Below are 26482 nucleotides of genomic sequence, written 5' to 3' on the forward strand. Positions count from 1 at the left end.
TTAAAGCTCCAGATGCCAGAATCAGATGATCCAAGAGAACAAACCTCAGCTTTTGTGTAAAAATAAATAAATAAATAAAAAAGGAGTAGAGACAATACAGAAGACACGAGTAGAGCGTGGCCTAGGTGCTCAGGCAAAAAAAAGATCACCAGATGCATTACTTGGATTTTAAAACCTAGAGTTGGGGGCTTTTTTGGACTCCTGACTCAAGATTTCTGCAGGCTTGTGGCTGGCACTCTTATGATCACCTGGTCCAGGCTCCGTCATGGTAACTTTGGCTTGTCTGTTGTTAAGTGCTGTTAGGGGCTGCCATGCTTTAAAACCTTTGAGTCCTGCCCATAGAGCAGGAACTCGCTTTGCTCAGAGCGGTACAAATGTGGCAGATGAGACAGTCCGGGAGAGCTGAGAGTCAAAATATGAGGCAAGAGGCCATACATGGATGGAAACAGCAATGGGGGTGCAAGATAGCATTGAGGTGATTTCAAAGGGTGGTGTGCTGTTGGGAGTGGGATAACAGCATTTCCTTTCTCCATTGCTGCATTTGGCTGCAGAAGAAGTCATTTTCTTCTGCCTTTCTACTCCTGTATACAACACAGGCCAGAGAACCTCCCCCAACCGTTTCTGCATCCTGTCCTTTTCTTCTCTCTGAGCAAAGTGTATCAGATAGAAAGGGAGCTGGTCTTGATTTACAGCCTATGGTGATAGAGCATCTGCTGCCTTGCTACATCAGCTTTTCCTCGTGGTTAACACCCTTGGCAGGAAAAGCCAAGATAGCCCCTGTTTTCTAGTCTGTCTTTGCTTCACTTCAGTTTTCAGCTTGGCTGAGAACTGAGAACTTTAGGCTTTGCCTCCTAGGCAGGTTTTCGAGAGTGAAAAGCATCCCTAGAGCTTACCTTTGAATCTGTTTGCCATGCTGTCGCTCCCCTTTCTGCAGTGCAGACAGCAGACCTGGTCATGGGGTCCAGCCAGGTCTCTCAAGTCCTGTGTACAGAGAGAAACTGTCCCTACCCCTGCTTGATACTCCATGGTTTATGCCAGTGTTTCTCAACCCGTGGGTTGTGACCCAAAAGTGGGTTGCAAGAATATATAAAAAGGGTTGCGAGCAAACTTTAAAAATGGTCAACCAACTTTAAAAAATGGATTCTCCTTTAAAGGAGAAAACCATGGGTAGGTGAGGCTTCTCCCTTGCAGGCTGGCAGAGTTCCATCCTGTGAGGGGTGCTTGGTGCCCCCCATGCACCCCCTGGGGGGGCTGGAGCCTGAGGGCAGCAGGTCAGGAACGAGGGGCACTGTTTTGGGACTGGCCATCAATATTTACAAATGGGTCCTGGTACAAAAAGGTTGAGAACCACTGGTTAATGCATATAAAGGATGCATTAAAGGATGTTGTTTGCTGTCTTGACTACAACATGATATTGGGAGTGCGTGTCCAGCCAGTTAGATACCATGATCCAGGTGTCCCTGCCTTTCCCCCTGTATTATTCTGATCTCCACTCTGTTTAAAAGCATGACCTTGCATTTGGCTGCATTAAAATATTTGTGGCTCAGATGAGCCCAACTTGAGAAGTGGTTCTGGTCATGCTGTAGAACTGAGATGTCCTCATTGCTGCTTCACCAGTTTATGTGCTGGGTGCAAATGTTACCAGCAAGTTCTCCTGGATGGTTGATCAAGACACCAAGTAGCACTGAGGCCAGAACAGATTCTTGTAAACCCCATAGAAGCACACCTGTTACATGACTCCCTCCTTTACAGTTACTTTGTAAGTACCTTATTCAGGTGCTTTTTAGTTGACTTAATAAAGACTCTGTTAATTTGGTCTAGTTCTTTTTTTTTTTTTTATCAGAATGTCATGTGGGGCTAAGTCAACTGGGTAATATCTTCACAAGTATGTTGATTAGCCGAATGTGTGCTCTTATAAGATACCTGTAACAAGTTTATTTGTCAAGACCTAGTTTCCCTAGGACCAGGTTGGCCGACTTGAATTTAGCTGCAGCAGAAGGCAGGGTAGATTTGTGCCTTGTAGACTACTTAAACCAGAGGTGTATAGCATAAGCTTTTGTGAGCCTGACCTCTGTTCATCAGATGCCGAATTAAGCTACCATTCCCCTGCCAGCCTTTGCACTAACAGCTTGTTTGTTACTTAGGTAATGCTGTTTGCCCTGTCTAAATACTGATACACTCGTCTTTTCTCCATTGCTTTGGATCTTTCCCAGTAACAGCCTTGACTGAGGATCTATTAGTGTTCCAAGGTGTTTTTAAAAACTCAGAACTTCCCCTCCTGAGCCAATATTTTTAACGCTCCCTAGGAGCTACTTAGGCAGCGCTGTAGATTTAAAAATATTGAATAGCTGCTGTTGAACATCCTCCCCTCCCCCCATGGAATAGAAAGCATTTCATTATCTCTGTAAGATGCAAACAGTTCATCCTGATTTAGTTATAACCATTTAAGAATAGTTATTTGAATGTGTCTGCTGTTTCTGCATCCTGGTTAGTAACCGTCCTCATCCAGAACTGGACTTGGACAGCTGCCCATGTTTGTTTGTTCCTGATGTAGTGAAAAATTTCTTTCCAGTTGTCTCTAACCCATAGATTTTTCAATACCTTTAAGGACCCCCTGTCAATTGTTTGCATTTCCTAATGGCATGTGTGTACTCACTGCTATCAACCTTTTTGGTCTTTTGTGTTTTAAATTTCTATTTTAATGATTGTTTTTACATCTCTTCTTGACCATGAGGGATTTTTAACCAACCAACCAAGCTTGCTTTTTTGGCTGTGGAAATGTGTTTTGTATTAAAAAAAGAAGTTATTCTTAGCTAACTCCCAGTTATCATCCGCTTTTTATACTTTGGGTATGGATCACAATCTCTGCTAAGAGCGCTGACTATGCTGCATTTGTGTCGGATCCTGGTACGGCTTTCCTGTGTATTACTAAGCTTGTAGCTTTCCCGTAAAGCTAAAGGATGTCTGCAGAGCACGCCACACCCTTGCAACACAGAAAGCTTCAGGAGCAAGGCTAATATGCTGCTCAGTTCTTTTGGCCCTTTAAAACTCAGCTTACAGTGTCTTTCACCGTGCTGGACATTACCGTGTTGTAACTGTATGGCCAGCCCTGGAATCTGGCATGGAAGATGAAACCTGGACATGTTGCATTTCACCATTCATCCTGGCATAACTTCACTTTGGAGCATGTGACTTTGCAGCTTGGTCTCTGTTTAACGCTGTTGTTTTGGCCTGCTGTGTTCCTCACCGCCCCCTTGGCTGGCGGCTCTCTGCAGGGGCCTGAGCTTCCTGTGGAGCCCGTCCTGAACATTCACCATTGCATCAGCCTGAAAAACTCTATGACCGTGGAGTTGTTTTTTCCAAGACCCATGGAGCTTCAAATAGCAATGTGCCGAGTGAAGCTCTTGCTTTTTATAGGTGCTGTCCCTCTGTCTGTTCTCTCTAGATCTGTCTCCAGGGCTTGTGTCTGTTGTTGCCGTGTGTGCTTTTACAATGAGCCAATGGAAATACCTAAAAGTCCAGAAGAAAGTACCGTGCTCAAGTGTCACTCCATGGGCTTGGAATAGAAGCTGGCACCTATCTGCCTGCCTGAAATAGCTTGTGGAATCCACTTGGAGAACCAGTCATAGCCTCACACATTTTTCTCGCTAAACTGTTTGTGTACATCAGCACCTGGCTCAGGCTGCAGAGGCTCCAGCCCCTAGTGCCCCAAACGTGCTGGCTGCAGGGGCCACACTGGCAGTGTGCAGGACATGGGGCCTTGGCTTGTCACATTGTGGCCAGGCTGTCTCAGTATGAGATATCTAAACCAGAACTCTGAGTGCTTGATCCTAAAGATCCCAGTCTAACCCTGGTGGGAGGACAGCATGAAGGGCAGAACAGGATGCTGGTGCCCCTCCAGGGATCATGCTTGCACTTGACTAGGTGGTGTCAGCTGGCAGGGAGGCAAAGGAACAGTCCCAGTAGCATGGGGTCGGTCCTTCAGGAGCACTAGCTTGTGATGTGATGCTTGTGGCTGCTTGTTGGGGAAACAGACTTTTCCCATTGACCTCAGTCTGGATTTCTTTCATTCCATTTTTGGGGTCATTTCCCTAGCTGCTATTGTTTCTCATTTGGCTTGGCCAGGCCAAGTCTGTGATCTCGCCATAGCCTATTCCTATGGGACCATGGTTACCACACTGCAAAGGCATTGCAAGGAAATCATTTCCAGCCCTAAATTGTTTTCAGGACTCTTCCTAGAAAATGGAGGGTGACTCAGATCCTGGGTCCTTCCACCAGTTCTTGCTCTTGCCTTTGTGACTTCAGAAGCTTTTCCCAGCAGCAGCTTGTGAGGTCAGAACCAGGAAGTCTCCCTTCCAAGTTAGCATGTCCTGTGAGGGGGAGCCCAGGCTGGAGCAGGATGAGGTGCTGTCTCCCTTGTGTTGGCCTGATGCACAGCAGGTGGCTCAGTGCTAGGCTGGGGGCATGGTGACCTCTTTCCTTGCTCCCTGAAGTGTATTTAACTCACAAGTGGTCTCTTTTCCAAACAGGTTCTGAGCCATGGCTGTGTGGATCCAGGCCCAGCAGCTCCAGGGGGAGGCCCTGCGGCAGATGCAGGCATTGTACGGCCAGCACTTCCCTATTGAGGTGCGGCATTACCTGTCACAGTGGATTGAGAGCCAAGCATGGTAGGTGAGCCTGGCCGATGGCTATGCTGACACTCCCTGGCTTTGCCCAGAAACATCTTTGCCTGCCCCAAACAGTAATTGAGAGGCAAAGTAACCCCAGATGCTACCTACCTTGGGAAGCCCCCATCCAGCGAACTGGACTTTCTATTGTCAGCCTTCCAGCTCCAACCAGCAGGGTTTGGCTCTGGATATCAGCTGATAGCCCCTTGTCCCCAACATGGTGTCACTATCCTGTAAACTGCCCCTGCAGCCAGGCAGCCTGCCTGCTCTCAACCATCTCACAGCCAGGCCTGGGTGGGAGGGAAGGATCTGGGCTGTTATGAGGAAGCTCAGAGGGGCCGTTTCACTGGCCTTCCTGGCAACGCTGGCAGGAGGGGAAGTGCCATTAGCATACAGAAAGGGGGAGGAGGATTTTAAAGCCTTATGCCCACCCCTGAGGCATTAAACCATCACAGGATCTGAAAGTGCCATGGCTGGGTGGTGCACAGCCTGGTGGCTTGAGTGAAGCCAGCCCAGACCTGGAAAGGCCCTCTTCCAGCTCCACTGCCTGCTGATTGCAGGCTTGGCCCAGTCACTCAAGTGCTCTGGGCCTGTCCCTTTGTTAAACACCTGTGTGCTCTAATGGCAGCCCCTCACTGTCTGGGGATAGGGTGACAGGGGCAAAGGTGGAGCCAGACTTGGGATATACACCTGTTTGTTCTGGGCTTTGCATGCAAACCTGCAGGATCACCAGCATATGAAGGCTGAAGACCTGAGAACAGTAGCTCTCAACATCCTCACTGGGGGTGGGGATGGGGGGTGGGGAGGCGAACACCATCTACTATGTTATCATGGGTCATCTCTGCTATGAGCTGTGGCCCACAGAGCAAGCAGGCTAACCTCTGAGATGCCCTCTCACATCTGTCCTTCTGCCCATCTCTCTTTGTGCCAGGGACTCCATTGACATTGATAACCCCCAGGACAGCATCAAAGCCACCCAGTTGCTAGATGGGCTTGTCCAGGAACTGCAGAAGAAGGCAGAGCACCAAGTGGGGGAGGATGGCTTCTTGCTGAAGATTAAGCTGGGGAACTATGCCACACAGCTGCAGGTTGGTGCCCAGAGCCTGGGATGGCAGTGTGACTGCCAAGGATGGGATGAGAGCAGATCAGGGCAGGGTTGTGGGGGATGACAGAAGACACCTAGCATCTCTTGCTCTCTGTTCCTCTGTTGTGAGGGGCCAACATGTCCTTAGAGCTCTTCACTGCTGCCCTAGACCCTTTCTGTGCTGAGGTCTCTTGCACACCAAGGGCATGTCCCCCACCCCCAAGGCTCATGTTTTGCTGATGGGGCATACTGTCCCAGCTGTGTGGGGTCCAGGAGTGACCCTCTATCAAATATGCCTTAAGAGTCGGGGGGCTGCAAAGAGGGTAGGGCAGGGCTGGGTGCTGCTTCCTGATAAGAGCCTCATCTTCCCATGCCTGGCACAGACGGTGCCAGCCCTGTGTCCTGGCGCAGGTGGGTGGCAGTGACGGGGCAGTAGGGGTCCCCAGCTGGGCTTGCTCTGTGCCTGGCTCAGGCCTGGGTTCTCTGTCCCTGCAGAACACGTATGACCGATGCCCCATGGACCTGGTGCGCTGCATCCGGCACATCCTGTACCATGAGCAGAGGCTGGTGCGAGAGGCCACTAACGTGAGTATCTGGACAGGTGGGGGAGGGGTTGCAGCTCTCCTCGTCACTCTGGGGGTGCCAGGATGGGGAACAGCCCCCAGCCTGGAGGAGGCACTGACTCCACAGAGACAAAACTGCTCCCCATCACACCCTGCCATCCCAGTGACCCCTGTCACTGCCCATTGTAGGGGTCTCTGCTTCCTGGGACTAGTTCCTGTCCCCAAGCCCTGCAGCCCCTGCCCTGGGGTATGGGGATGTGCTTATTCCTGCCCTGACCTGAGGACCCCCCATCTCAGCAGAGCCCATCCCCAGCCGGCAGCCTGGTGGACACAATGTCCCAGAAGCACCTGCAGATAAACCAGATCTTTGAGGAGCTGAGACTCTTCACCCAGGACACAGAGAATGAGCTGAAGAAGCTGCAGCAGACACAGGAGTATTTCATCATCCAGTACCAGGAGAACATGCGCCTTCAAGGTGGGGCAGGGGGATCCGCTGTGGCCAATGCAGAGGAGTGCAGGGGAAGCCCCAGGGGCAGGACCCCCAGGGTAGAGGCAGTTTCACTCCAGGTTCACAGCCTTGAGGAGGCCCCACCTGAGCAAACAAATGTCTCAGTGACTTCCACTATCTTTGAGCCAGGGAGTGCCAGGTGCCTGGCTGGGGCTGGGGCTGGCACAGACTCTGTCTTCCAGTTGCCCAGTGCAGTTGCAGGTGAAATGCTGCCCTGGGAGGTGGCACAAGGGGAAAGGGGCTGGGGCCTTTTCAGTTAAACCCCAGGGCCTGCTGTCACAACACAGCCTGGGAGTCCCCAGTGCCTAAAGCTGCCAGCCCATGGTGTCACCTCACCAGGGCAAGGGCCTGGGGAGCACATTTCCCCTCTGGATGAACCAGGACAGCACTGGGCCCCTGAAGGATCAGTGAGGGGTCAGGGATCCCCCAGCACCAGTGAGGCTTGGGCTGGCCCTAACACTCTGTTTCCTCCCCAGCCCAGTTCTCCCAGCTCTCACAGCTGGGTCCCCAGGAGCGCATGTCCCGGGAGACGACACTGCAGCAGAAGAAGGCATCGCTGGAGGCCTGGCTGCACCGGGAGGCCCAGACACTACAGCAGTATCGTGTGGTGAGTACTGGCCCAGCCCCCACAGGGCCTGGGGTGACCCCAGCCCTCCCCAGCCCTGCCCTAGGTCTGGTACCACCCAGCAGTGACTTCCCTGCCCCACTCCCTGCAGGAGCTGGCTGAGAAGCACCAGAAAACCCTGCAGCTGCTGCGGAAACAGCAGACGACCATCCTGGACGATGAGCTGATCCAGTGGAAGCGGCGGCAGCAGCTGGCGGGGAATGGTGGCCCCCCAGAGGGCACCCTGGACATGCTGCAGTCCTGGTGTGTCCCACCTTGCGCCATCTGCCATGCTGGCAGTGGGGCTCTGGGCCCTGTGGGGCAAGGCAGCTTGGGTCTCAGGGTACTCCTGGTCAGTCTGAGCGTAGTTATGGTGAATGCTGGCCAGGAAGGAGCCATACAGCACTAGGAGAGCCCTGGGTTCAGGGAATCACTGGCTGTGCCCCACATCTGAGCAGTGACCCTGAGGTGGGCCAGCCCCAGAGAGACATGATGCTTGCTGGGTGTGTGTCAGCCAGGGGAGGCATCTCTCTTTGCTCGGGATCAGGCTGCGCTGCTGGTTCTCTTGTGTGGCTGAGCCCCAGGCGTTGGCTGGAGCCCTCCAGAGTGGGGTCCCCTGTGTCTGGGGCAGTGGGGACTGGCCAGATAGGGAGCTCCATCCTGAAGAAGGCCTGGCCAGGGGCAGGAGGCCTGCACACAGGACTGAAGGGCATTGAGCGTCTCCCCTGGGGCCTGTCCAAGCACTAACTGGGCCTGGCCCTCAGGTGTGAGAAGCTGGCCGAGATCATCTGGCAGAACCGGCAGCAGATCCGTCGGGCCGAGCACGTGTGCCAGCAGCTGCCGATCCCGGGCCCTGTGGAGGAGATGCTGGGTGACCTCAACAGCACTATCACTGACATCATCTCTGCCCTGGTGACCAGGTAATGCAGGGAGGGGGGGAGGGGCAGAGCCAGGTTGGTCCCTGACAGGCTCCTGGCCAGTCTCTCCCCACAGGGGCTGGGCAGGGAAGGCAGGGGGCACAGGCCAGGCCAGGTCAGGACACAGTTGGGACTCATCATTCGGGCTCTGGGAACCCCCATCAGGCAGGTTGTGGACAGTCAGGAGCACCAGGCTGAGGAGTAGGGTGGGATTTGAGGGGAGTCTCAGTGAGTAGTGGTATTGGGGGCTTAGACGGGCCTGGGCAGCAGGTTTCTAGGAGGCTAGGAAAGGGGATTAGGGGCTGCAGACCCCACAGTGGGGGCTAGGTAAAGGCCTCCCCCTGCCATGGGTGAGCCCTGCCCTGGCACCGTGGCAGTGACGCCAGTGTCTTCCCCCAGCACCTTCATCATCGAGAAGCAGCCCCCCCAGGTGCTGAAGACACAGACCAAGTTTGCGGCCACGGTGCGGCTTCTGGTTGGGGGGAAGCTGAACGTGCACATGAACCCGCCCCAGGTTAAGGCCACCATCATCAGTGAGCAGCAAGCCAAAGCCCTGCTGAAGAATGAGAGCACCCGCAAGTAATGGCCCTCCCACCCACCCTGGGGGGGGCAGTGCCTGGGGGACACCAAGCAGGGGGCACTCTGCCTGCTGACAAAGCCCCCTGGAGGTTGGGGATAGGAGAACTCTGGGTTGGGGAGCTGGGAAGAGCCTTTGTCAGGGGTTCCTTTCTTACAAGGCAGGCTGCCCCTCTTGAGAGCCCAGCACAGAGCATAAATGCCCTCACCCCTCCGGCCCCAGCACTGGGCATGCATAAGGAATTGCCGAGCAGAGGGTGGGGCCATGTGAGTGTGCTCCTTCCTATACCACTGAGGATGGAGCCTGCCCCTTCCTCACTGCCCTGGCTGGGGGCCCATCTACAGGAGACCCCATCTGGCCCAGCTGGCACTCAGGGCCTGGCCCTGCCAGCAGGTGGCACTGCACAGGACTGAGCCATTGCCCATTCTCTGTTCCTGTAGCTGGACTCCAGCCCCACAAGCTGGTTCTCTGTTCTTAGGGAGAGCTGAGCCACCCTCTCCCCTGCAGATTGGCCGTGGGAGTCGTGCTGGCTCCCTGCCTCCGGGTGGGCTGTGGTGGTAGCCAGCACCACCCCCTGAGCTGGTGCTTTCCCATTGCAGTGAGAGTAGTGGGGAGATCCTGAACAACTGCTGTGTGATGGAGTACCACCAGGCCACGGGCACACTGAGTGCACACTTCAGGAACATGGTGAGAGCTGGGCCCAGGGCACTGCCCCTGCCTCTGCTCCCCTTCTTATCCCACCCGCCTTTCATGCTCTTCCCTGCCTCCTCCAGTCCCTGAAGCGCATTAAGCGCTCAGACCGGCGTGGCGCTGAGTCGGTGACCGAGGAGAAGTTCACCATCCTCTTCGAGTCTCAGTTCAGTGTTGGTGGCAATGAACTGGTGTTCCAGGTCAAGGTAAAGCTGGCCCTGCACTGATGGTGCCCCTGCTGCAGGGCCTGGCCTGGCAGAGAAGGCCTGGAGCCCTTTGGGGCAGGTGTTGGGGGACTGGGAGCCCTTTAGGGATCTGCACAGGGGTGGAGAACACTGGCTCTATAGCTGCTCACCATGCTCTGGCTGCAACGTGTCACTCATAGGGAGGAGGGCAGTCAAAGAGCAGAGGGGGTGATGTGGGCTGGGCTGGTTCCTGGAGATGGTGCTGGGGAGGGAGGTGACAGCTTCCAGTCACCAACCAACGTGGCCACACTGGGGCCAGAAGCCTGTGGAGCCTGCGGCTTCCCCATGGGGGGTGGGTGTTGGGTCCAGTTGAGAACATCCCAGCACAACATGGGGGGGAAGAGCTGCTGGCAGAGCGCGGCTCAGTCCCATCCTGGCATCAGCTGAGTAGTCAAGGGGGTGGTGCTCCCTGGGGCTTCCTTGTCCTGAGTTCTGGGAGGAGCCAGGGGCCCTGGTTCCTCCTGCAGCCCCAGGATATGCCTCTGCAGTGCCCAGCGCCCCCTTCCCATCTCCCCCCTGATCTGCATCCCTGCTGCTCCCACAGACGCTGTCTCTGCCTGTAGTGGTGATCGTGCATGGGAGCCAGGACAACAACGCCACAGCCACTGTGCTCTGGGATAATGCCTTCGCGGAGCCTGTGAGTAGGCAGTGCCCGCAGCATCAGAGGAGGGGTCAGATTTCCAAACCCTTCATAGGAGGGGTAGCTATCCTGTGCCCCTCCTCCCATATGACATGTGGGCCCTGGGTGTTCTGGACTGACCCTGGCCTCCCAAGCTAGCAGGGCTGATGGTCTGCTCCAGCCCGGTACTTCTCAAGCCCTGGTCTGACCCGTCCTGACTCTCACCCATTCTGTACTGCATTGCTGCATCCCAGTCATGGACATGGCCCTGCCCTGGCCAGCAGCAGTGGGAGGGTAGGAGTATTGGGGGTAGGTCAGGATGATGGCTACAGAGCCCCTGGTGCCTGATGCCCATCCAGGAGGTGCCTGATGCAGCCTGACTCCCAGTGGCACCTTCTCTCTGCAGGGCCGGGTGCCGTTCGCTGTGCCCGACAAGGTGCTGTGGCCCCAGTTGTGTGAGGCACTTAACATGAAGTTCAAGGCTGAAGTTCAGAGCAACCGGGGGCTGACGAAGGAGAACCTAGTGTTCCTGGCCCAGAAGCTCTTCAACAGCACCAGCAACCACCTGGAGGACTACAATAGCATGACTGTGTCCTGGTCTCAGTTCAACAGGGTAAGCTGTGCTGGTTAGGACCTTGATGTGCCAGAAGGCGCCCAGTACTGGGCATGCAGGGTCTCGCCTTGATCTGAGCAAGGAGTGCTAATAGCCACACACATGTGCTGGATGGGGCACTGCAGTAATCAAGTGTCATCTCTTTTCAGCAGAGGTGAAATGTCCCTTTCCTTTTAAGGGAGCTGGAGCAGGGGACACCTGGCATGAAATGCTCCAGGATTCCTGCTCATTGCCCTTACAGTGGGCATTGCAGTCAGAAATCCCCATGGCAGCAGAGGCAGTTGCTTCTTAGCACAATCCAGTGTGCAGCTGTTTGTAAAGATACACAAACTGAATGGTTGTGTGAGCCTCCCTTCCACCTGTAACCAAGGCTTACCTGCCCCTAGCAGGTCCATGCTGATGCAGGTGAGGATGTGAGCTGGCTGTCCTTATATAGAGTGCCCTGCCGGTTCAGGAGTTTCCTGGTGGGCTTTGTCTCACTGCAGCTGAAGCTGGAATGGTGCGAAATGCAGCTGCCTCTAAACAGGGAATCGGCTGGAGAGAGAAATGCTCATCTGTCTTGCTGGGGGGGTTTTATGAGATATTTTCTTTCAATTAAAACAGGAAAACCTGCCTGGACGGAATTACACCTTCTGGCAGTGGTTTGATGGGGTTATGGAGGTGCTGAAGAAGCATTTGAAGCCCCATTGGAACGATGGGTGAGCATCCTGCTTTCCACGGTGGCTGGTACAGCCTGGCAGAGACCATTTCCGAAGCACACTGCAGGCCCCAGCTCCTTACTGGTTCCCCTCTCTGCCTCCTAGGGCCATTCTGGGCTTCGTCAATAAGCAGCAAGCACACGACCTGCTCATCAACAAGCCGGATGGGACCTTCCTGCTGCGATTCAGTGACTCGGAGATCGGCGGCATCACCATTGCTTGGAAGTTTGACTCCCGTGAGTTTGCTCTCTGGAAGTCGTGGAGCCAGACACGTCCCTGATGTAACTCCCGCCTCCAAGGTTGGAGAGGGGAGAGCTCCTGCCTGGATACAGAGCAAACCCTCTCACTGGGCTGGCTGAGCCTGCCCTGCTCTATTTCTGCGCATCAGCACTGACTCCCCCGGGTTTGATCAGAGCAGAGCAAGCCCCCTTGTGGACATCAGGGCTTTGTACTGCTTACAGCTTTTCCTGTCTCTATAAGGAGACACGTTGCTTAGGCCAGCATCACACCCGACGTGAAGCGGGTAAGGCTGTTCTAACCGAACCAGGCTCCCTTTCTGCCATGCCCTGTACCCAGGATGCCTGTATGTGAGCTCAAAATGAGCAGCATGTCTGCTTTTCTTTGTAGTCTAATTTGGGTTGCTTGAATTGCAGCATTCTTCACCTTTTACAGTGATTCTTTCCTCATGTCTTAACCCCAGGGTGGTTCATTGGGTATGCATTGGCCAATGCGATTTCTATGCCATTAAGTCTCTTATGTGGTATTTTGTTCATGAGAACTGGGCTTCAAGGAGGTTTAAATTAACAGAAAAATGTACTTCTCTATGATTTTGGGTAGGGCTGATCCTGACTCAGGCAGGGGGTTGGACTAGATGACCTCCGAGGTCCCCCCCCACCCAGCCCTACTTCCCCATGATTCAAAGCAGTCTCTTTTTAGCATCACTAGTGCTGCTCCACAGTAAACCTGAAAGAACTTCAAGACTCCTCCTCGTTCAGGAAGGACAAGGGCAGACTGATCTCAGTTTCCTTTTTCATTAGTGCTGATGGTGCTGGCCTGTGACGGGGTGCATGTTGCAAGGGGAGGTTTAAAGTCAAAGAGAGAAAAGCTCTTTTCATTAAGCTGATACTCAGGAAGACATCCTTGAGACAGATATTCACAGCAGTTTCGATCTTGCCTCAGCACCAGCAGAGTGGCCAGCTCTTGCGATCTTTGTCCTGAGAGCCTGCCTTGTTCGGTGCTGTTTTTAAAGCCCCAGCTCCTGGAGTCAGTTGATGGCATAGGGGCCTCAGCATATGGTTACACAAGCCAGGAAGTTGGTAGCTCTTGGGGGAGTGGAGAAAAGCCTGCTGATGGGACTCAGGTGCCACGTAGAAGCTGAGAGAGCTGGGTGTGAAGGAGGACTGCTTCTTAATTGCCCTGTAGGAGTCTCCGTATTTTTAAGCCAGTCTCTCGAACCTGCCTCGCGTGGTTTGAGCACAGGAGACAAGTGAGAGCATCCTGAGCCCTTCAGATGCCCCGTGGCACAGAGGAAACTTGGGAGTTCTGGTTTTCACTGTCCTGTTTCCCTCCCATTGCATTTCCAGCTGAAAGGATGTTTTGGAACCTGATGCCCTTCACAACCAGGGACTTCTCCATCCGCTCACTGGCTGACCGCCTGGGTGACCTCAGTTACCTCATCTACGTCTTCCCTGACCGGCCCAAGGACGAGGTCTTCTCCAAGTACTACACGCCGGTTCCCTGTGAGTCCGCGCCAGGTAGCTCTGTCCCCCGTGGTTGTTTGCTTCCCTCACATTCTTTGGGTATGCCGGCTTGTGTGTGAGACTCGAGGAAGCTATGTTGCTTTGCGCCTGTGGGGGTTGGGTTCATTCTTGCTCTCCTGTTTTTCTCAGTGGCTTCCTGCTGTGTGGCATGGAAATGCCCCAGACTAACAGCCCTGGTAGGCACAAGGTGATGGTTATGGTAGGCACAGTTTGCTGCTGCTGCTAGCCCGGGGATGCAGCCACTCCCAGCTTGTGTTTGCAACGTGCTGTGGTATCTCCATGCCTCAGTGTTGCCTCCTCTCTCTCTCTCCCTTCACCTGTAGCTAAAGCTGTGGATGGATACGTGAAGCCACAGATCAAACAAGTGGTGCCAGAGTGAGTACATCTATCGGTGTCCCACAAGGCCCTTAGCAGATTTTCTTCTCCTGCCCCTTCCCTGATTTCTCCATGCTAAGCAAGTGCACTGATGTGCAGGCCTCAAGTCCGGTTCCCAGCCTCTAGCGTAGCTGGGGGTTGAATGTTGCAGACCCAGCAGGGCTGTCCAAGAAGTGGTGTGCCCTGGGGGCTTAAGCTGGGGAGAACAGCCACCGAGGCAGCCAGCACTCCAGGTCTGCAGAGGCAGTGAGCAGCCCTACATGGTCAACCACACTACAGGAAGAGGTGATTCATGAAACACCCGCTGTGTCTGGGTGGAGTTCAGCTTGGGCAGCAGAAATGAGAGGGCCCTACCGGGATGATTAAAACCAGGCCCAGTAACTATCTGGCCCTGTGGGTTGGGGTGAGTGAGCGAGCCGAATACTGGGTGGACAGATGTGAACAGAATAAGCTCAAGGACAATACAGGTGCTGCTTGTGCCACCTCCTGCTGCAATTTCTGTCAGTCTGTGGTTGGAGGGGATAAAACCTCGTGACTTTGGCTACGTGCTCAGAACCTTGTTCCCAGGATAAACAGCACAGTTGTGACACAGGAACAGGACTCCAGTGGGTGTCCTTCCTAGACAGAGCCTGCCTGATAAACAACCCTGACAGCAGCACTGAGGTGGCAAAAAGGAGCCAGAACCAAAGCTGGCAAGACAGGAGCTGCTAGTCCAGCCAAGGCAGAGCTGCTGGGTCTGGGGCAGCTCCTGGTCAGGCCTTCCTGCAGTACCAAGTCCCCACATCACCTCTCATCTGTTCCAGGTTTGCCACCGCATCTGGGGACTCAACCCCTGGGTCAGCCACTTACATGGATCAAGCACCATCTCCTGCCGTGGGATCCCAGACCCATTACAACATGTACACACAGAAGTAAGTGCCACCACAGGCCAGCAGGAGGTGTGGGGTCAGGGCCTCCCTATGCCAGTGGGGCCTGGGGTACATAGGACTGGAAGGGGACTCCTGGACTGTCGAATCCTGTCCCCACGTTCCCATGCCATAGTTAACCCAAGGTATCCCTACAATCACTTCTTCAGACCTTCAGGCTCGGCTACCAAGCACAGTGCCCCAAACAGCCTGTGTATGAAATGGCACAAGTAAAAGTAGGGGAGACGAGGGCACTGCCACTGCTGTGACAGAAGATTTTAGGAACAAGACTATGCCTCGCAGGTACAGAGGGAGGCCATAAAACGCCTGTGGTGTGCCTGTCTGACCCAGGGGAGAAATTCCTCCCCGATTCCCAATTTGGCGATCAAGAGGGTGTTTAGCAGGAGAACGTCACTGCCTGTCTGACCCTGACTCTCGTGGCGTCTTCCTTTCCCAGCCCCGAGGCTGTGCTGGACCCTGAAGGGGACTTTGACCTGGACGACACGATGGACGTAGCAAGGCACGTGGAGGAGCTTCTACGGCGGCCAATGGACCATCAGTGGATCCCTCACGCCCAGTCGTGACCTGGGGGCACCTCCCCCCACACCCTGTGACAGCCCCACCTGGCAGCCAGGGCCTTGGGGATGACACGGGGATGAAGCCCTCCTGAGAGCAGCCTTGTGTTCATGTCTGTGTGCCAGAGCCAGTGGTATGTGAGGGGTGGGGTGTCCTTTCCCAAGGGTTTGCTCTGAACCGTCTGCAGTGTCCCAGGGCTGCACGAGGCTCTCTGGTGTTTTATCCCCCTTGTACAAAAGGCAGTGGATTTGTCGCATGGTTTTCCTGTATGTTCCTTTGAGGCCCAGCTTTGGCTTTCTGCTTCTGCAAGCTCCTGCTCTCATGGCTGTTCCCTAGTGCACCACGCGTGTCCTGGCATCCCACTGGCTCCCTCTGGAGTCTGGATCGTTGCCTGTGCCCCAACAAGCCCCTTCAGATTTGGCAAGAGGGCTGAGGGAGGTGAGGAGGGTGGAGCTCCTTATCCCGTTTTCTGTCACTGTTAGGTAGATCCAGATTCACCCTGGATCCCTAGCTGCTCTGTTCTGTGGGAGTGGGGGTGTGTGCAGGGGGTGTGGTGAGCATCAGGGTCCTGGATGGGGATGGGGAGTGTGGCAGTGGGTGAGTGCCTCAGAAGGCCACAGGTGACCTTTCTTGGGCATCTCACCCTGCCAAGGCAAGTCTGTGTCTAGAAGCTGCTCCCATGTTGGGGATGATCAGGATGGCAGTGCCCTGCCAGGGGCTTTCTTGCCTGGGGGTCCTTGTCAGGTCTGTCTTTGGCATGAAAAGTTCACAAGGGATTTGTGCGCCTCTGTGTTCCTGCCCCTGTGGCACCCTTCCATCAATGTGTTGGGTGAACCATAGTGCCCTGCCTCCTCTCAGGTTTGCTCGTTTAACCAGGAGTGAGAGGAGGAAGGTTGTGTCGAAGAGGGGATCCCAGGCCTGAGGCCCAGGGTCAGGGAGGGAGGCTTGTCTTGGGGTGGGGATAGGATTTGGGAATGAAGCACCCTGCCCTTGAGAAACGTCTGCCCCTCCTGGCCCCTTGGGAGACCTTCTTTCCTTTCAACGTTATTTTTATACCGACAAGTAAATAAAGCACGGACTATTTTTTTAACACAAAGCTCTGGCTTTCACGCGTGTCTGTGGGAGGGTCTGGCTCCCTGCTCAGCCAGCGAACTCCTAGCAGGAAGGAGTGATTGGGAGCTCCCCACATTGTGCTGCATGTACTGCTGGGCTTGGGCGGGGTGGAGCAGGGCAGCGGGGATCCTATCCCATATCCAGAGCTGTGCCAGGGGCTGGGTGAGGCTGCAGGCCCTCCTTGGCTCTGAAGGAAGTGCCTTGTTGGCGAGGTGAGTTTTTACCTTTGGCCAGGGAGCAGGAAGGCAGCTGGGCAGGAGAACGGAGAAGCTGTGAGCTTCCTCCCCATCCTTTGGAAAGGTCTTGCAGTAACCCACAAATGATCCCTCATCTGAACTGGCCCCTGGAGTTGGCAGCAGGCACTGAACCTAGCGCTCGAGCTTGGTACAGATTGCTGCCTTGCTCTTCTGGTCATGTGTCTGAACTAGCACGAAGGTAACAGGTGGGCTGTGACCCTGGGTCAGTCCTGCGCTCAGCACTGCTCTGCTCAATGCCTGCACTAACCCGGCCGCTAGCCGCAGAACCCCAGTCCTCGTGTGAAAAAGTTGTGGGTCTTCCAGGTTGTGCAGAACACCCCGCAGTGCATCTCCCTGTCCTGGAGCAATGGCATTGTGCTTTGCTCATGTGCCACCGAGCCCACTGCTGGCAAAGCCAGACCCTTCCCCCAGTACAAACCCCGTTCACACAAGGACAGCTAATCCCAGTGCCATCCTGGTGCACAGGGTTTTGTACAAATCTCTCATATCCTGGAGCTGGTAAAACCTTAATCTGGGAAGTGTCTGCCCAGGCCCCTGATGAGGGGTAGCCCTGTCCTGGCAGCAGGCTATCCTGGTGAGTCTTTGAAACAATTCACCTGCTATTGCCCTGCTCTGCAACCCAGTTCTCTGGCGATGTGCGGTGCACTGATGGTGCCTAGCTCAGCACTGCTCCAGTCTGGCACTTGGAGAGCAATGGGTGAATGACATGCTTTGGAAGGGTTTCCTGCCATTAGCTACCTGCTGGCTGTCTGGGGCATGAGCTGGCTGTGCTAGCAGATCAGGGGCAGTCAGGTGATTTCTGCACATCTTGCTAATATTTTCTTGGTTGTGGGGGTGGGGGGAGAAAAAGCACTATATATCTATAGCTTTCTAATATAGATATCTGTATATATAGATACATATCTATATAGATATATAGCTATATATATATAGATATATATAGATATATGTAGATATATATTTTAAAAGAAATTATCTTGCTGAAGCTCTGGAGATTTGGGTGATAATGTTTGATCCTTTTAAAAATAAAAAGAAATTAAAATCTAATTCTCAAGTTTAGCCATTTCAAGGAAAGGCAGGAAAGGGAAGTGTGTGGGTTATTTTTTGTAGAAAGGAAAAAATAAAAAAAAAAATAATTTAACAGGGAAATGGAGAGACTTTTTGATAATTTTTTTCTTTAAAAAAAAGAAAAAAAAGAAGAACCTTTTATGTGGAAAAGAATTATTTCAGATGCCTATTTTTAGTGTTACAGCCTGATGCAGACCAGCATATGGCACCGATAAAGTATTGTCTATGATTTGGGGTGAGTGCACCATGGTGCGTCTTTGTGTTTTCAATAAAAGCCCTGTACAAGGACAGGAATTGTTTGTGTTCTGTTTCTGAGAACCAGATCACTGCATACCTTGTGGCAGAGAGTGCCACAGCCAGAGAGCTCAGCCGCAAAGGACCGGGTGGGGGAAGTGTCCTGTGTTTAATATAATAAGATTCACTGGTTGGCAGAGCTGGCTTGTCTAGACTGGGTTCAAACTGATGGCGAGGAACTAACTGAAGAAGAAGGACTTTGGGGTGGAAGCATAAAAACAAAGAGTTTGCTATTCCGAGGGAAGGACAGCAGCCCAATAAGGGGCGCGGAGTTTGTGAAAGCAGACTCCAGGAGTGGAGAGGTAGGGCCTTGCGGGGAAGATGATTTGAGGGATAGAGGAGTGTTGATGCTTTGGCAGGAATTGAGAGACTGTATTAAGTATGTGAGAGCAAACAACCCCATGAAAAGGACACATCAGAAGCAGAGAAAAGGACCATTATAACTCCTCCAGGAGCCCCTCGGTGACCCAGCAATTGGAAAGGAACCATGAGGAAAGTAGGGTACCATCCTGCCAGTGAGTAGGAGAGAGCCACACAAGCAGGCAGCCTGAGATCAGAACATTTCAGCTAGCAAAGACTCCCACAGGCAGTAGTGGGACAATGAAGGGAAGTCTGGGCCTGTTACTCAATGGGAGAGGACAAATGACGGATTTCAACAGAAGAGGCTGCAGTGCTTAAGGCTTCAACCTTCCCCAGAAAGGTGAATGGTGACCCAATGATTAATTAAATTAACTTTAACAAGGAGATACTAGTGCAGGCTAGAAGATAGAGCAGGTTAGAGGACAGTTAGATGGATGTGTTCGGATCAGCAAGGCCCAATGAAACTCCCCCTGGAGTGGTCCAAGGAGCCAAAGACATCTCTGAACCACTGGTGATCATCTCGGAACAGCAGCAGTCCCAAGGTGTCAAACATGGTGCCTATCCTCAAAGAACAAGAAAAGGAGGACCCAGAGAATTCAGTCCCAGCTTCAATCCTTGGAAAGATTCTGGAACATATTAAATGTTAAGTCTGTAAGTACCTAAAAGAGAATGAAGCGATTAAAAAAGCAGCCAGCATGGATTTGCTAAATAGACCATGAAAAAGCCATCTAATACCTTTCTCTAGCAGGTAAACTTGCCTAGCGGACATGGGAAGCAGTGGATGTGATGTACTTAGACTTAAGAAGGTTGATGCTGTCCAAAATCAGTTTCACAAACCAGCTTAGGAAGTCTGGTCCAGACATAACCATTAATGCAGCTACTGCACAAGTGGCTGAAAAAAATTCAGTCTCATGGAGCAGCAATGGCTCAGCTGAAAGGCACCCCCAGAGGTGTTGCATAGGGGGTCTTATCAGGGCCCAGTGTGAGCCAATATTTTCATTCTGAGCTGAGTTGGCACGAGTGCCAGATGCAAGATGAAGCAGGTAGTTAATCCACTCCTTTCAGTGCTCAGGAGGCTTCAGCTGGGGTGTTGCTTCCTGCTTGAGATGCTACACTTTTTCAGCTGTAGACAAGCTGAAGAGTCTGGAGGTGAACAGCACCAACGACGGGAGGGGTAGAAATTTGACTGAGGAGGCCAGGGCCTGGGCAGGTTCCCTTCAGAAAAGAAAAGACTCAGGGGTGGGGGTGACAAGGTTTCTGATACTAAACGGTCATTACAAAGGGGGTGGTGACCAGCTGTTCTCCAAGGCACCCGCTGGAAGGGTGAAAAAAATCAGTGTACTTTGCAGCCAAGAAGGTTGAGGCAGGGATTTGAAGGGAACCCACCTAGCCGTTTACTCTGGAGAAGTGCTGACCCAGGCCAAGCAGAGTCCGTGGAATCTCCTTCCCCAGGCCCCGGCAGCCCAATCCGTGGCACGGGCTGATCGCGGTACCCTTGACCCCGCCTTACAGGAGAGGGCTGGGCTGGATAGCCCCTTCCTCCCCTTTCTTTTTCCCTTGTCCATGCCCGTCTCTAGGCAGGGTAGCACAGGGCGCATCTACTGGCTCCTTGGATGCATTTAAAAGGCAGTGGGTGCTGGCTGGACTTCTCCGCTCGGCGTCCTCTCTTGGCAGCCTCACCATCAGCCTCCAACCTGCAGTCCTGTTCGAGCCCGTGGACTTAAACCGGGCGTTTTGTGGCCTCGCTCCCGGGGGCCTGTGGTTGCCGGTGGCCCGGGGCTGGCCCTCAGCGCACAGCAGAGGCCCGTCCTCCTGTGAGCCCATGGCGCTGGGCTGCGGCGAGGCAGGGCCAGCTGCCCCCTCGGGCGCTCCCTGCTGGTCCCGGTGCCTTAGCGAGGTGGGGGTGGCTGGCTGGTTTCGCTGCCCGTTCAGCCCGGCGGGCTGGTGCCCACCCCACGGGGGCAGGGGCTGGCCTCAAGAGGTTGGAAAGCGACGCCTCGCCCCGCGGGCTCCGGGCTGGCTCCCTACGCCCGAGCTCCGGTGGGGGAGATGCCCACGTGGGAGAAGAGGCGCTGCTGTGGTGAATGGTGCGGCCCCTTTAAGAGCAGGGACTGACGTCACCGCCTCGTTTTGTGGCGTCATTACTGGCGGAAGCGGCGCATCCGGGCTTAGAGCGGCCCCGCGCGGGAAGGGGCGAGCCGCTGTATCACTCCCCTCCCCTCCCCACCCGGGGTGCCCCCCGCCCGGCCAGGTTGGGGTGAGGGGCTGGGGGCGGGGGCCTCTGTGTGGGAAGTGGGGGGTCCCCACGCGGGGCCGGGGGCCTGTGGGTCGTCCCGGCCCCCACGATCAGCCCCGTCTCCTACAGGGCCCCGTGATGCTCCTCCTGCTCCTCGCCGCCCTCCTGGGCACTGGGCTGCTCCTGCTGCTCTGGGCCCGCGGGAGGCCTGGCAGGGCAGCAGGACGGAGCCAGCGCTGGAGGCTGCTGCTGGGGCACAGCCTGGTGCTTGGGGGCCTGGGCTGGGCCACGAGCCGGCAGCGCCGGTGCCTGGAGAACCAGACCAAGGACGTGCGGCAGAGCCAGGAGCGGTGCCTGCTGCGGCTGTTGAAGGAAGCTGGGGACACGGAGCCAGGTGCCTGGCTAGAGGGGCACCTGTGGGAAGCCACGCCGCAGCCTGGCCCAGCTGCGGTCAGGCCAGGATCTGGGCGGCCGAGCCCTGGGGCCGTGTGCAGGCTTGGGGCTTCTGCTGCCTCCTTGCAGGCCCCTGGCCACTACCAGCAGGCCTGGTGCCATGCCCCAGTTCAGCTTGTGGCAGGGAGCAACACCTGCAAGGCTGTTCAGGCCTCACCTGTTGTCTGCCAGGCTGCAGGACTGCAATGCAGGGCCCTTTGCCATGTGTGGAGCATAAGAAGTATCCACTTCCAGGTGTTGCTCAGCACTGGTTGGCAGCCCTGCCAGGGTAGCCTAGGCCTGCTTCACTCTGGGAAGCAGCGTGGGGTCACAAGGGAGCAACCTGGCAGGGTGGAGCCTGGCTCTGATCCTGCATCCTTCTCTCCTACAGACTCTAACACCTTCCGGGAGCATCACCCCTTGAAACCAGGCAGGCTTGATAAGGATGGGAGCCGCCAGCCCATCCTGCACCCTGGCAGCCTGCCCGGCCCATGGACCCTGCTCCAGAGCTGCTGGGCCTTGGATGCCCCGCTGCAGGTAGCATAGGACTGGGTACGGTGGATTGAGGCTTCCCCCTCCCTTCCTCAGGAGAGAGCTCTCCAGGGCCTTGTTGGGAACCAAGGGAGTAAGGAATAAACATGTCGTGGTGGGAGCCCTGGGCTGCTGGGCGCCCTGGGCTGCTGGGCTCGCCTCCTCCCCTCTCCTTGATGGAGCCAGAGGGGCATAGAGACTGGTCCCTCCCCAGCATTAGTGGTTGGGAACACTGGGGAGCCCCACAGTCCAAGCAGCTGTTGGGGAGATCTGGGGCCTGAGCTGCTACCCTGGAAATGGGGTGTCTTGTGGTATCTAGCTGTTACCCTGGGAGGAACACGGGCTGTTACTGGTTGATGTCTCCCTGCCTGGGTCTTGGTCTCATCCATTTCTCTCTCTCTCTGTGCAGGGGTCCATGTTGTACCTAGACATCCTCAGCAAAGTGTACCCAGGTGCACTGACCCCGCAGGCCACTGCTGTCTTCTCCTGTGCCCCAGGCTGCCCATGCCCTGCCACAGCCTGTCCCCTGCCCACACTGTACTGTATGCCAGCAGGGTTGGGTGATGACATTGTGCCCTCACGCAGCTCAGCCCTCTATGTGCAGCTGCTGTTTGCCCTGCAGGAGCAGGCACTGCGAGTGTTAAAGGCTGGGTTGGCCTCGGAGCTCCATGATGCCTTGGCCATCCTGCACACCAACTGGGAGGGTCTGGCAGAGGACCTAGCCTCAGGATGGCTGAGCCCACAGCTGAAACTACCTGAGGGGACTCGGTACCAGCTGGACAGCCTCCTGTCTCCCAACCCGGTGCGGGCGGCAGAGCTGAGGGCTGAGTGCTCTAGGGGTTTTGATGGCATTGCCCAGCGCCTATGGCCAGAGCTCCAGGCAGTGGTGGTGGGGGAGTCTGGCAGTGAGCAGCTCTATGGAGACACCCTGCGGGAACAGGACTGCAAGGGCATCCCCTTCTACTCCCCCTTCTATATAGCAACAGGAGGTAAGGGCACTAAACAGGCTTAGGCCATATCCCGGGTGGATAGGTAACCCTGGTGAGCCTTTGGCCTCTCTGATTGGCATGTGGGCCTGGGGGGAGTGTTGCTTTCACCTGTAGCCCTGCATAGTAGTGGTGGGACTAGTCCACGAACAGCTGTTGGGTTTAAACCTACTGCCTGGAGGACTGGGTCCCAGCCTAAGCAGTTTTTATCCATCCCACTGCATTGTCCTGTAGGCTTGCCCCCTTCTGCTTTAAAATGTTGTGGTGTGGTTGTTAGCAGTCCCTGTGCCCTTCCCCAGAAGCGACTGCATTGTAGTGCTGGGTGAGGGGTCTTTGTAGCAACAGCCCAGATAACTGACCCCAAAGGTGGCTGCCTCACTATAAACAGCACTTGTGCTGCAGCCCAGTGGTCAGAGTGACCCTGGGGTGTCTGCAACACTGGGGAGGTCATGAAGCCCCCACTCTGACCTGTTCTGTCTCCTGTCCAGCTCTGCTTGGAGTGAACCTATGGCCAGAGGAATCTGATTGCCGTTACCTGCTGTGCCCGGGCTGGGCATTCTGTGAGTTCCTCCCAGCAGGGACTCACAGTGAGGAACCACTGGAGACAGTGCTGCTGGGGGACGTATGGGAAGGCCAGGAGTATGAGCTGGTGCTCAGCGCCCACCCTGGGCAGTACAGGTGCCCCTCCCCCTACCAAGCTGCTTGACAATCCCAAGGGAGAAGGGCCTTTACTACAGTCTTCCCAACCCCAGGGACCCCTGGCATCTATTGCAACCCCCCCATAACCCCAAAACATTCCCAGCATCTGGCCTACTTGTCCCAGGCCCTGTGCCTTGTGGTTGTGAGTTTCTGTGATGGCATGGGGTATGGCACAGAGGATTCTGGCCTAGGCTCATGTCTATCTGTCCTGTTTTTGTCCCTGTAGGTGCCGTGTTGGGGAGGTGGTGAAGGTGACTGGATTCTATCACCAGTGTCCTGTGGTGGAACCTGTGCGCAGGTAAGGAACATCTCAAAACTCTCCACCCCTAGCTTGGATTTGCTGCCCCTCCCCAACTGGGGAGGCCTGGGCTGCCTCCTGGTGAATGTAGGGCATTGAATGCGAACCACAGGAGAGGGGGCTCCTGCAGCAGTGGAGCAGTGCACAGGAGAAAGGGGTGAGCTGGGTGGAAAGTCTGGGGACTGCCTTCTGCTGTGCTCTGAGGACAAGTAGCCTGGTGTATGTCAGGGTTATTCTTCCCCCACAGGCTGGGTCGCTGTGCAAGGGTGGTTGTGCCCCTCTTGGGGCTGTGCTATTTCCCCAGCCCCTGTGCCCAACCCACTGCCTTCTGCTCCCCAGGCTGAGCCAGACCCTGAGTGTGCGGGGAGAGAGCATCCCTGAGGACCACTTCTGCCACACCCTGCACCGTGCTGTGGGGATGTGGCCAGGAGCTAAACTGGTTGACTACATCTGTGCGGAGAGCAGCCTGCTGGGTAAGCATTGCCCATGGTAACCCAAGAGAGGCTGGGCTCTGCTGTGTCAGTCCCACAGAGCCTGCTAAGTGTCCTGGGTCTCTCCTTTCCACCTTGCTGGAATCAGCCCCTGCAAATGCCCTTGGGTTTTCATGTCCCTGTCTGTGCCCTTTTTTCTGTTGGCCATGTTATCTATCCTGCATCAGTCCTCAACTGCGCTTCTTGATGCTGCCTTGCTGGCCCCTTTTTGGGTGGGAGAGGCAATGCCTGTAGGCAAAAAAGACTGTCATCCTGTTGATGTGCCCAGACCTATGTCTGGCACTAGCTCTGGCCTGCCAGAGTGGCCTGGCTAGGGTATAAGGGACTCACTGGATGGGCATGGGGTCAGCCCCTTTAATCCAGATACCAGGTCCTTCCCAAAGTCAAGAGGGTTACTGAGCCATGTTGGGGCAGACGCAGGGAGCAGCTCCTGAGTCTGTACTTGAGCAAGGTGCTAACATCAGGAGCCAACTGTGTGGCCCAGGGGGTCACTTGTGGGCCCCCCAAGTGGACTTTGTGGGGCAGGTGGGATCTTAGGTCCCTGAAGACCCTGCTTTCTCTGAGTTCCCAATGTAGAGAAGACTCCTCAAGGGCTGGTCTGGAGCCCCTAGCTGTTTCCCCTGCCCCTGTCCAGAGTGCTTTTAACATCTCTGTGCTTTCCCCCCCATCCCAGGTGCCACCTCTGGGACCTCTGCCCCCCATTACCAGGTGTTCATGGAGCTCCGTGGCCTGCGGGATCTGACAGAGGGACAGCGCTATAAGGTAACGGGGGGGGCAGGAACAAACTGGGCAGAGAGCTGTGCCAAGGGCTGTAGCCAGTGGTGGGCACTGTTCTGTTGGAGGAAGGTGTCTGTCTGCTTGGTGCCTGGCACTGAGGCAGCCCCTGCTTGGCCCCAGGTGCCTTGGGGAAGCCTATGATCTACTAGTGAAATGGGTTGTTGTGGCCACAGGATGGCAGCACTAGTCTGACAGGTCGTTCCTGTGCCTAGCTTGGCTCATGCTGCAGCTCTGACTAGCACAGAGTATCTTGGCCTCTTTCTGCCTGTGCCCCTGTGGGAGTTCTTTCTGGGCCATGGGGGCTGAGCTTGGGAAGGGGACCCTAATCCTTCCTCTGCTCCCTGGGACTGTCTGCAGGGCACAGCCTGTTGGCATTTTCACTAAATGCTGGGGGAACATTTGCTCACTTGAGGGGAGATGAGGCCTGTGAGGGCAGGTGTGCTGTAGGGTGGAGGTGGGAGGAGAGGAAGGGGTACTCTGTCCTCCTTTGTTAGGGCTTGGAGCACTCGGGGCAATGGAAGAGCTGGGCAGCATGCTTGGCCAGTGGGAATTACCCTTAGTAGGCCTGGCTGAGGCTGGGCACTCAGCAGGATCCCAGAGCTTTGCTAGGGAAGCGAAACCCTCCACAGTGGAAGTGGATGATAGCTGGTCCCTTCTAGTGTAATGCATGAGCCAGCCAGAGACTCAGAGCAGCCTTTTGGGGACCAAGTTCTCCCAGGGCTGCAGGGCACCCACTCTGCAGTAGCTTGGACTGGCTTCTGTGGGAGAGGGAAGCAGGCTGGCTGAGCCCTGGGCTGGGCTGGCTATCCCTGCATGAAGGAGATTGAGTTTTGGCACATGAATGACAGGGGTGCCCTAAATGGACCCCTTGGCACCTGTTCCCAGCCCCTGAACTCTCTGTGTGCACATGTGGATAGAAAACTGGCTGGAGCATTGGACTCAGAGGGTAGTAATCAATGGCTTGATGTCTAGTTGGCAGCTGGTATCAAGTGCAACACCCCAGGGGTCAGTTTTGGGGCCGGTTTTGTTCAATGTCTTCATCAGCAACTTGGAAGACATTGGGAGGTGGCATAGAGTACACCTTCAGCAAGTTTGCGGATGACACCAAGCTGGAGGGAGTAAATACACTGCAGGGTAGGGCTAGGATTCAGAGTGACCTAGACAAATTGGAGGATTGGGCCCAAAGAAATCTCATGAGGTTTAACGAGAACACATGCAAAGTCCCTGCGCTTAGGATGAAACAATCACCTGCACTGGTACAGGTTGGGGATTGACTGGATGGGCAGCAGCTCTGCCGAAAAGGACCTTGGGATTGCAGTGGACAATAAGCTGAATATTAGCCGGCAGTGTGCCCTTGTTGCCAAGAAGGCTAATGGCATACTGGGCTGCATTGGTAGGTGTGTTATTTATAGGTCCAGGGAAGTGATTATTCCCCTCTCTTCAGCTCTGGTGAGGCCACATCTGGAGTATTGAGTTCAGTTTTGCACCTCCTCCCCTACAGAGAGGATGTGGACAAATTAGAGAGAGTCCAGTAGAGGG

The 26482-nt window shown here is 55.0% G+C and overlaps 2 protein-coding genes and 1 long non-coding RNA gene across 15 annotated transcripts in view; 2 read left to right on the top strand and 1 right to left on the bottom strand.

The window, feature by feature from the left end:
- The window catches only part of LOC102575674 (signal transducer and activator of transcription 5B), a 65241-nt gene extending 48744 nt beyond the window's left edge, over positions 1–16497 (top strand). For 5 of the 8 annotated variants that reach the window (XM_059726924.1, XM_059726921.1, XM_059726922.1 and 2 more), the window contains exons 2-19: positions 4530–4667; positions 5599–5755; positions 6247–6336; positions 6612–6789; positions 7299–7429; positions 7539–7690; positions 8191–8346; positions 8743–8922; positions 9520–9607; positions 9694–9816; positions 10400–10492; positions 10881–11087; positions 11691–11785; positions 11891–12021; positions 13369–13539; positions 13869–13920; positions 14724–14831; positions 15283–16497. In XM_059726924.1, the coding sequence (XP_059582907.1) occupies positions 4540–4667; positions 5599–5755; positions 6247–6336; positions 6612–6789; positions 7299–7429; positions 7539–7690; positions 8191–8346; positions 8743–8922; positions 9520–9607; positions 9694–9816; positions 10400–10492; positions 10881–11087; positions 11691–11785; positions 11891–12021; positions 13369–13539; positions 13869–13920; positions 14724–14831; positions 15283–15409 (2367 nt within the window). In that variant the 5' untranslated portion in view covers positions 4530–4539 and the 3' untranslated portion in view covers positions 15410–16497. The remainder of the gene's footprint in view (positions 1–4529; positions 4668–5598; positions 5756–6246; positions 6337–6611; positions 6790–7298; positions 7430–7538; positions 7691–8190; positions 8347–8742; positions 8923–9519; positions 9608–9693; positions 9817–10399; positions 10493–10880; positions 11088–11690; positions 11786–11890; positions 12022–13368; positions 13540–13868; positions 13921–14723; positions 14832–15282) is intronic. The other 3 variants (XM_059726926.1, XM_059726925.1, XM_059726927.1) reach the window with 3 other exon arrangements.
- A 1993-nt stretch (positions 16498–18490) lies between these two features.
- Positions 18491–20604, bottom strand: LOC106739723 (uncharacterized). Its single transcript, XR_002086688.2, has 2 exons — positions 19229–20604; positions 18491–19119 (listed from the first exon to the last, which is right to left on the bottom strand). It is a non-coding gene; the product is annotated as an uncharacterized LOC106739723 (long non-coding RNA).
- Positions 20605–20619: 15 nt separating this feature from the next.
- The window catches only part of LOC102559475 (inactive phospholipase C-like protein 2), a 54342-nt gene continuing 48479 nt past the window's right edge, over positions 20620–26482 (top strand). For 2 of the 6 annotated variants that reach the window (XM_019476358.2, XM_019476365.2), the window contains exons 1-7: positions 20620–21123; positions 21553–21698; positions 22102–22681; positions 23167–23356; positions 23604–23675; positions 24015–24148; positions 24840–24928. In XM_019476358.2, coding sequence (XP_019331903.1) covers positions 20868–21123; positions 21553–21698; positions 22102–22681; positions 23167–23356; positions 23604–23675; positions 24015–24148; positions 24840–24928 — 1467 coding nt within the window. In that variant the 5' untranslated portion in view covers positions 20620–20867. The remainder of the gene's footprint in view (positions 21124–21552; positions 21699–22101; positions 22682–23166; positions 23357–23603; positions 23676–24014; positions 24149–24839; positions 24929–26482) is intronic. The other 4 variants (XM_059726917.1, XM_059726918.1, XM_059726919.1 and 1 more) reach the window with 4 other exon arrangements.

The sequence above is a fragment of the Alligator mississippiensis genome, chromosome 4 (genome assembly GCF_030867095.1).
Source record: "Alligator mississippiensis isolate rAllMis1 chromosome 4, rAllMis1, whole genome shotgun sequence".
Lineage (NCBI taxonomy): Eukaryota > Metazoa > Chordata > Crocodylia > Alligatoridae > Alligator > Alligator mississippiensis.